At 50.6% G+C, this 7,836-nt stretch overlaps 1 protein-coding gene across 1 annotated transcript; it reads left to right on the plus strand.

Moving 5' to 3' along the window:
• Positions 1 to 8: 8 nt before the first annotated feature.
• On the plus strand, positions 9 to 7,055 carry LOC104522022 (cytochrome P450 26C1; the record flags this gene model as incomplete). Its single annotated transcript, XM_010164193.2, has 5 exons — positions 9 to 158; positions 270 to 545; positions 2,147 to 2,302; positions 5,856 to 6,362; positions 6,651 to 7,055. Coding segments are annotated over 5 exons (1,452 nt in total), but the record flags the coding sequence as incomplete, so codon positions are not given.
• Positions 7,056 to 7,836: the final 781 nt, after the last annotated feature.

Below are 7,836 nucleotides of genomic sequence, written 5' to 3' on the forward strand. Positions count from 1 at the left end.
GGCCGGTGGTGCGGGTGACGGGCGCTGAGAACATCCGCAAGATCCTACTGGGCGAGCACACGCTGGTCAGGACGCAGTGGCCCCAGAGCACCCAGATCATCCTGGGCTCCCACACCCTGCTCAGCTCCATCGGTGACCTGCACCGCCAGCGCCGCAAGGTGAGCCTCGCCACCGTCCCGACCAAAAAATCCTGCCCAGGCTGCCGTCTCGGTGGCCTGTGGGGCCCCCCACTTTAACCACCTGCCTCTGTCCCCCTCCTCTTCTCCTAGATCCTGGCCAGAGTGTTCAGCCATGCTGCCCTGGAGAGCTACGTGCCACGGATCCAGAAGGTTGTGAGCTGGGAGCTGCGGGGCTGGTGCATGGAGCCGGGCTCCATCGCAGTTTATTCCTCCACTAAAACCTTAACTTTCCGCATTGCAGCTCGGATTCTGCTGGGGCTCCGCCTGGAGGAAAAGCAGTTCAAGGACCTGGCCAAAACTTTTGAACAGCTGGTGGAGAACCTCTTCTCCCTGCCCCTCAACATACCCTTCAGTGGGCTGCGCAAGGTACTGCTGCCTGCCCTGCTCCCTCTGCCTGGGGGCAGGGGCCTGGGCCCTGGTGGCACAGACTCTTTGTCCCCAGGCCCGTTCAGGGACACTTCCAATGGGCCAGGACATCTGCAGCACCCCGTGCTGGGCCTGGTGTCTTGCCCACCCCAGCCGTCTTCCCTTCTTTCTGCACTTCTCACCTGCTCCTGGTTGGCTTCCAGCACCTCCAGGCGCTGGCTCCAGCTCATTGTACAGTGCAGGACACCTATTCTCCCTCATCCCATATGTTGCCTGTTTTGACTCTGGTTAGTCCATCACATCTGGTCCTGTCCCATCTCATCCTGCCTGGACTCATGTCAGCCAATGGTAGCGGGATCTGTGGCACAAGGCAGGTGGGCACAACAGTGCACTCACTCCCTGTGCACCTCAGGGAAGGCTGAGGACTTGAGATCCTCTTATGGTCCTTGGTCTTTTGTCTCCCAGCAGCAGAGAGACAGCAAGGGATCCTGGAGGGAGACATAGCAGAGGGACAATCTCCTCTGCCTCTTTCAAACCGCAGTCCTGCCCCTCTTTGCTTACCTCCTCACACTCCAGCTCCATGTATCAGTCCCACCCCTCCTCTCCCATTTCAGTCTACGTTCACTCCTCTGGCTTGGGGTTCTCCACCCTTGCCACAGCTCGGGTGTCCTGCCCCTTTTAGCCAGGTTTTGCTCAGTCTCTTGTTTCCACTGTGAGCTCTGTCCTACTGAATCACCTCACCCAGGCAGTCCTAGTTCTCCCCTGGCCTCCATGATGCTCCACCAGTTGAAAGCTTCTGTTTTCCCTGTCCAGTTGCCCTTTGCAGGTTGTCATCAGTGTGAGCTTTCACCCCCTACCCTATCCTTTCCTGCACTCTCTCTCTTGAACTTGCATTTAGGTCCTCTTGTCTTTCTCCTTGCTCCTTGCCCTGTTTCCTTTGTCCAGTCCTTCCTACCTCAAATCTCAGCCTTTTTATCTTCCCAACATCTGCTCATGGCCATTTTTCATCCCAAATCTCTGGTCCTTCTGGCTTTTGCAGGAGGCATCTTGATATAGAGCCACATACTCTGTGACTCCATCCATCCCACTTTGCAAAAAGATTGCTGATCACTTGACTTGCTGAGATTTTACCTAAATGTTTTGCTGCACAGGAGTGCAACGCAACTGGAGATGAGCTGGGTGTGATTAATGTGTCTTTATCAACTATACTCTGGTGAAGCCGCTCATTAATTCCTGTCTCAGATGTGCCTTGCTGCTTGGACTCAGTTTTATTAAGTTACCTCTTTTTGTCCCTTTGGACAAGTTTCTTTTGGACCCGACACAGATGCCTCTGGACTCGGTACCGTGGGTTTACTGCTGTCTTTTCCCCTCAGAGTGCTTCTTAGGACTTGTATTTGATTCACAACAGCAAGGCAACAGAAATTGCAGCAGTTCCCCCCAAACTGCTGCCTCTTCCAAAGCTCTGTGGCTGGGCAACAGATTAAACTGGTTTTGCTGTTACAGATGCTGGGATTAAGGATTGCCACACTTGGGGTCCCCTGGTCTCTCTGGGCAGGGGGGCAGTTCCTAAGGCGCTCCTGAACCGTGTCTGCCTCCCACAGGGAATCAAAGCACGGGACATGCTACATGAGTTTATGGAGAAGGCTATACAGGAAAAACTGCAGAGGAACAACCCAGAAGATCACAGTGATGCTCTGGATTTCATAATAAACAGTGCCAAGGAACATGGCAAAGAATTCACCATGCAGGAGCTAAAGGTAAGGACAATTCCCCCCTTGCAGTGTCCCTTCTGACTCAGTGGCTGTTCGAGAGACCTGGGCTGAGGGGCAGGAGGAGGGTTGTGTGGGGACCCACCACCAGCCGCTGGCTCCTGCCCTCCTCTTACCAACTCTGAGAACACCGTCTCCAGTGCAAGCGAGAAAGCCTGGACTCGGCATGCTCATAAACTCTTGTCAGGTTTTGTCTCTGCATTAGAAGAGACCTGGTATTGAAAAAGGGACTAAATGCATCTTCTACCTTTCCTCTTCATGGCCACCAGGCTTCAGCCTGCCTTAGGATGCCAGTAGAGTTATGTGGCTGAGTTATAAGGCTCTGTACATCAGTGTGCACTCAGTAACCTCCAAGGTACTCTTTTGGAAATATTTAGAGCTATTCGTGTGCTCCCCAAATGTCCCCCAGGCTCTGGCATAGCATGGCGTGTAGATCATGTCACCATATTCCTTGGGGCTGTGAGACCAGAAATCTCTGTGATGATATATCAAAATGGGTCCGGGGATGGAATGATGAATTCCAGGTCATTCCCCATCACCTCGTCATTAATTAGATTATCTAGCTTGTGGATTGCTATGATGCATCACTATGACTTAGGGATGAACCCAGCAGTCCTTTACTGAAACAAAACTACCAACTGCATGTGAAGCGTATTTTGCCAAAGATCTTGGGAAAAAATTGTCATTGTTAGTACTGCATCATGCATCGCTCTAGGTCACTTGGTGCCAGTGAATGACAGATGGCACTGCTTTTATATAACAAGTTTTGAAGCAGTTTTGCATGGATACAGCAGCTGAATATAGATAAAAAGTATTTGAATAGAGTTTAAAAGTAGTGAACATGCATAATTTTACTGTTTATTCAGGTTTTTAAGGAAAACTATCTAAAGACTAATGTTTTATAAATATTTTGTAAAAGTGTAATCTCTAAATCTAAAATATTTGAAAGACTTTACAGCTATTAGATTACTATTAGATACAATTAAAACCTGCATATATTCTTGAAGTAATTTTATTACAAATATTTATTATATTATTTCTTCTAATAGAATTATTTTTATTATAATAATTTAAAAAATAATTTCTAGATTCAAAATGTGATTGATGAAGATTGATTAATCTCTGTTAGTATTCACTTGATATTACACAGGAATAATTACATGATCTCTCATCATGTCAGTGGCTCTGACCACAAATAGAATAACAGGATATTAAATGTAATGTGGACTGCTATGGCAGTGACCTCAGGTCAGCTGATTCAAATGATAGTCTATTCATATGCTGTCCTCTACCTTTACAGTTAGAAAATTTCTCTCTTGTCTGTATTTAACAAAATGACTTGCAAACTGAACTGCATATGCTTGCAATTACGGCAATATTCTCCACTCTAATAAAACAGTAGTAGAGCTCTCATTCAGTGAAATGGTGTAATTGGATAAAAAGTCCAAAGCTGTCTCAGAGTTGTGGATGTCTGACTTTGAGAGATGCTCCAGACACTAGTTACTCATTTGCTTTTTGTTCAAATGATTTTGAAGGACTGTTTTCCCAGAAATTTTCCTAAACACGCTGTTGATTTGCACTGCTGGCATGAACTCAGCAGAACCCTTGAAATGTAAAGGTCATTAAAAAGATATCACTTTGCCAAAAGTACTGTTTTAAAACTTGGAAGGATTAAAAAAAAAACCCCTATATCACTGGCTGGATGGGTGGAACCTTAATGCCACTGGTCCTTTCTCCCAGGATGGGAAGTTGGGCTGTAGCACAGGGACAATACTGGTGAAGCTGTGGGAAGATGCTGCCTCCCAGTCACTGGTTATGTTGGCCTTGTGAAAACAGGGAGGGAAAGTCAGCAGCTCAGTGTCACAACTTACCTCGCAGTGCTGTCAAAGGTTGATGCAGGGAGTCATAAGGGCTGCTATATCAAATTGTAGAGCCTGCCCTAAATTCCTTGCACGTTATTGAAATGTCTTGGATTTTAACAAGTGGTGGAACTGAGAGATTTCTTTTAATCTGGGTCTGCTATCTTCTGAATGTGAAAATTCCTGCTAACGCCTGCAGGAGGTGTGGTAGGGGTCGACGGGGATTTGTTATTTCAGAGGTTTTATTTCAGCTGAAAGATGCCCTTGAGAACTGCACTTTGGCAAAAGCCTCTAGTCCAGCCAATATGCGTTGCTGGGGATGGTAGCAAAGAGTGATTCTTGTTACATTAGCCCTAACCTTACCAAACTTGGCCCCAGGTACCTTCAGGTGTCCTTCCCTGTGTTTTTTGCTTCACCTCTCCAGAAACCAGTTGTGTCAGAACAATTTTAAATCCAGACACAGAGCTGTGTGAAAGGAAACTGCTGTTTCTCTGAGGGCCTTTGCTCCACTTTGCCCCTGGGCTGGAGCGATTAGTGCTCACCAGTGCCAGCCACTTCCCAGCCTCTCCCAGGGTGGCAGCTCCCTGTGCTCCTCCCTTGGGCTTCTCCTGTGGCTTTTGGGTCTGGTCTCTGGTCTCAGTGCTCTCAGCCCAGTTTACAAAGCTGCTGGCACCTTCAGATGGTGCTGTAGGTTTGAGCACTACATTTGCTGTCAGAGACATGACATGCCATGACCCAGGTCTGGGCAACCCTTAACTTTTGGAAAACAATTTCCAAAAGTTGATCACAAGGTGCTGCAATCAGCCCACAGCAACTTGGCATGTTCTGTGCCATATAGACTCTGCAGGTAGTCCTGGAAAGACTGGGAGGCTGTGTGAGGATCTGTGAGCCAGGACAAGGCACGTATTATGGATTTGACTGGGCTGTGGTCTGTCTGAGCTGTTTAACCTCCTAACTTGTTACGGACACATCTGCTATGGAGCTGTCAGGACCACTGCTGTGCTTCATTTAGGCTATGAAGCTTGAAAAGCAAGTCCTTTGCCTGGTGTGTGCAGCCCAGCAGGAGAGCTCCTTGCCAGCTACAGCACCTCCTGGGCTGAGCTGCTATAGCAGGGAGGTCCTTCTGCTTTCGACTCTGTTGGTTTGAGTCCCTTTCCAGACAAGCAAATGGTCGATTATAACTGGGGGTGGGTCAAATGCAACCTATTTTAGCTGCCAGTGCATCTGGGATTTGTGTGTAAACATGCAACCTCATAGCCCCTGGCTGGGCAGAAAGGTAAAAGCTGGGTGCAAAGGGAAATTGGCAGATGAAGGTAAAAAGCGTAATGCTTGAAATGAACTTCACTCAGTATGCTAAAATGCATGTTAAAATGCTTCTTTAAAACTTGTAAATTTTAAGAGTAAAGCCTAGAAGAGCTGAATTGGAGGTGATGTGTACTCTTCTCAGTTATGTTTCTGTGTCAGTCACTTGGCAAGTGGATGTCTAGTTCATACAGAAATGGAAGAACCGGGGTATCTTGTTTTGGTCCCTGCCAACCCAGGATGGGTGCAGGTTTGTGGAGAGCAGAGGAGGGGGGGCAGAGCCTTCTGTACAGAGAGAAAACCTGCAAAATGTGAGAACAGTCCAAATCACAACCAGTTTTAAATGGCATTCAAACTTGTCACCTTCCTTCCTCTCCCAGGAGTCAGCAATTGAGCTCATATTTGCTGCTTTTTTCACCACGGCTAGTGCCAGCACATCTCTGATCCTCCTGCTACTGAAGCATCCTACAGTGATTGAAAAAATAAGGCAGGAGCTGATGTCCCACGAGCTGTACCAGCAGTGTGAGCACTACCCTGCGGGACCCTGCCTGGACACTTGGACTGCCCAGAGCAGGGACAGCAAGAAGCCACTTCTCTACCCCACAACCAAAGATGCTCCTGAGGACCAGAGCCAGCCCCCAGGCCCAACAGAGGAAGGTTCCCCCCAGCTCCACGCCCCACTGGAGCCCACTCCCACCAAGAGCAGTCCCTGTGCTGGCCCCCAGCTCCCAGTGCCATCAGGGCGGAGCTGTCACTGCCTCTCAGACATCAGCCTGGAGAAGCTGAGCCGCCTGCGCTACCTGGACTGTGTGATTAAGGAGGTGCTTCGGGTGCTGCCTCCCATCTCTGGAGGCTACAGGACGGCACTGCAAACCTTTGAGCTGGATGTAAGTGTCTTGCACACCAGCTGGCTGCTAGGGAGCTGCTGCCTGCCACTGCCTGCAAGCACCCTGTGTCCAGGGCAGCAGCGGTGCTTGGCAGTGTAGCTCAGGAGAAGGTGGCACCCAGCAACCTCCGTGGGTCTTAGCTGAGCTGGAGAGAAAAGGAGCTGTGAAGCAGATGGGCAGTGTGGTGGGGCTGTCCCCATGCACCCCCTGCTCACCCTCCATTAGCACAGCCAGCTGCACAGGTACCTAACGCTCCTCTCCTCCCCTCTTCTCTCCTTCCCCACACAGGGCTACCAGATCCCCAAAGGCTGGAGTGTCATGTACAGCATCCGTGACACGCATGAGACGGCCGCCGTCTACCAGAGCCCCCCTGGTGGCTTTGACCCAGATCGCTTCGGTGCTGCCCGGTCAGAGGCTGCAGGCCGCTTCCACTACATCCCCTTTGGCGGCGGGGCACGGAGCTGCATCGGCAAGGAGCTGGCACAGGCCATCCTCAAGCTGCTGGCCATCGAGCTGGTCAGCACGGCCCGCTGGGAGCTGGCTACCCCCACCTACCCCGTCATGCAGACCGTGCCCATTGTGCACCCTGTTGACGATGGGCTGCAGCTCTACTTCCACCCCTTGCAGCCCAGCTGCGGCAGCGAGGCCTGAGCCAGGGGTGCGCTGCGCCCCTCAGCCCCGGAGTCAATGCCCCTCCACAGCTGAGGGGGGCAGGTCTCTGCTGCCCTGGGCTGGCTATGGCACTGGGTCACTGCAGAGTGAAACCCCAAAGGTCTTTTTATTGTTCCCCTCCCGGTGTGCAAGCCAGTAGGGAGGGTCCTGCAGAGTCCTGCTCCTGAGCTCCAGGATAAGTGTCAGCCCCAGCCCTGGGGCAAAACCCAGGGAAGCTGCTGGCACGGAGCACCCTCCCTGGGGGCTCAGCCAGCCTCTGCCCCAGCCAGGTCTCCAACCATCAGGGACTGGGAGCAAAACTCCCAGCCCCACAGCTAAGGCTCCCACAGCTTTTCTGTCCCAGGGTTATCTCCTGTGGGTGTGTTATAGGAGAGGCAGGATGAATATCCTGCACACTGTAGCTTTTAGATGTAAAAAGAGGGAAGATGGGGAGGCCCTGCAGGAAAACACGAGCTGGGGCTGCCCAATACATGGCATCAGCTGTAGCTAGAATAATAGGGTGTAAAGTGGTTTTTTATTGTAAATATTTAATCTCATTCCCGCACTTCCCATTAGAGCTGGCACAAAGGATGTGTCTCATTCACCCAGTAGTAGGAGCTGTGTATGTTGTGCCTGAGCACTGTGCTGCTGCTCAGGGTCTGCCATGAAGCCCCTCTCTGGGGTCTATGCAGGATGCGCTCCCCAGCTGCAGCCTGACCGAGGGATTTGACTGAAGCAGGGGAGGAGAATTTGGGGAATAAACATTTGGAAAAGGACATTTCTGAACATGTCTGATTTGTGGCAGGAAGGGCCCCGTTCCTGC

The sequence above is a fragment of the Antrostomus carolinensis genome, unplaced genomic scaffold (assembly GCF_000700745.2).
Source record: "Antrostomus carolinensis isolate BGI_N321 unplaced genomic scaffold, ASM70074v2 scaffold33043, whole genome shotgun sequence".
NCBI lineage: Eukaryota > Metazoa > Chordata > Aves > Caprimulgiformes > Caprimulgidae > Antrostomus > Antrostomus carolinensis.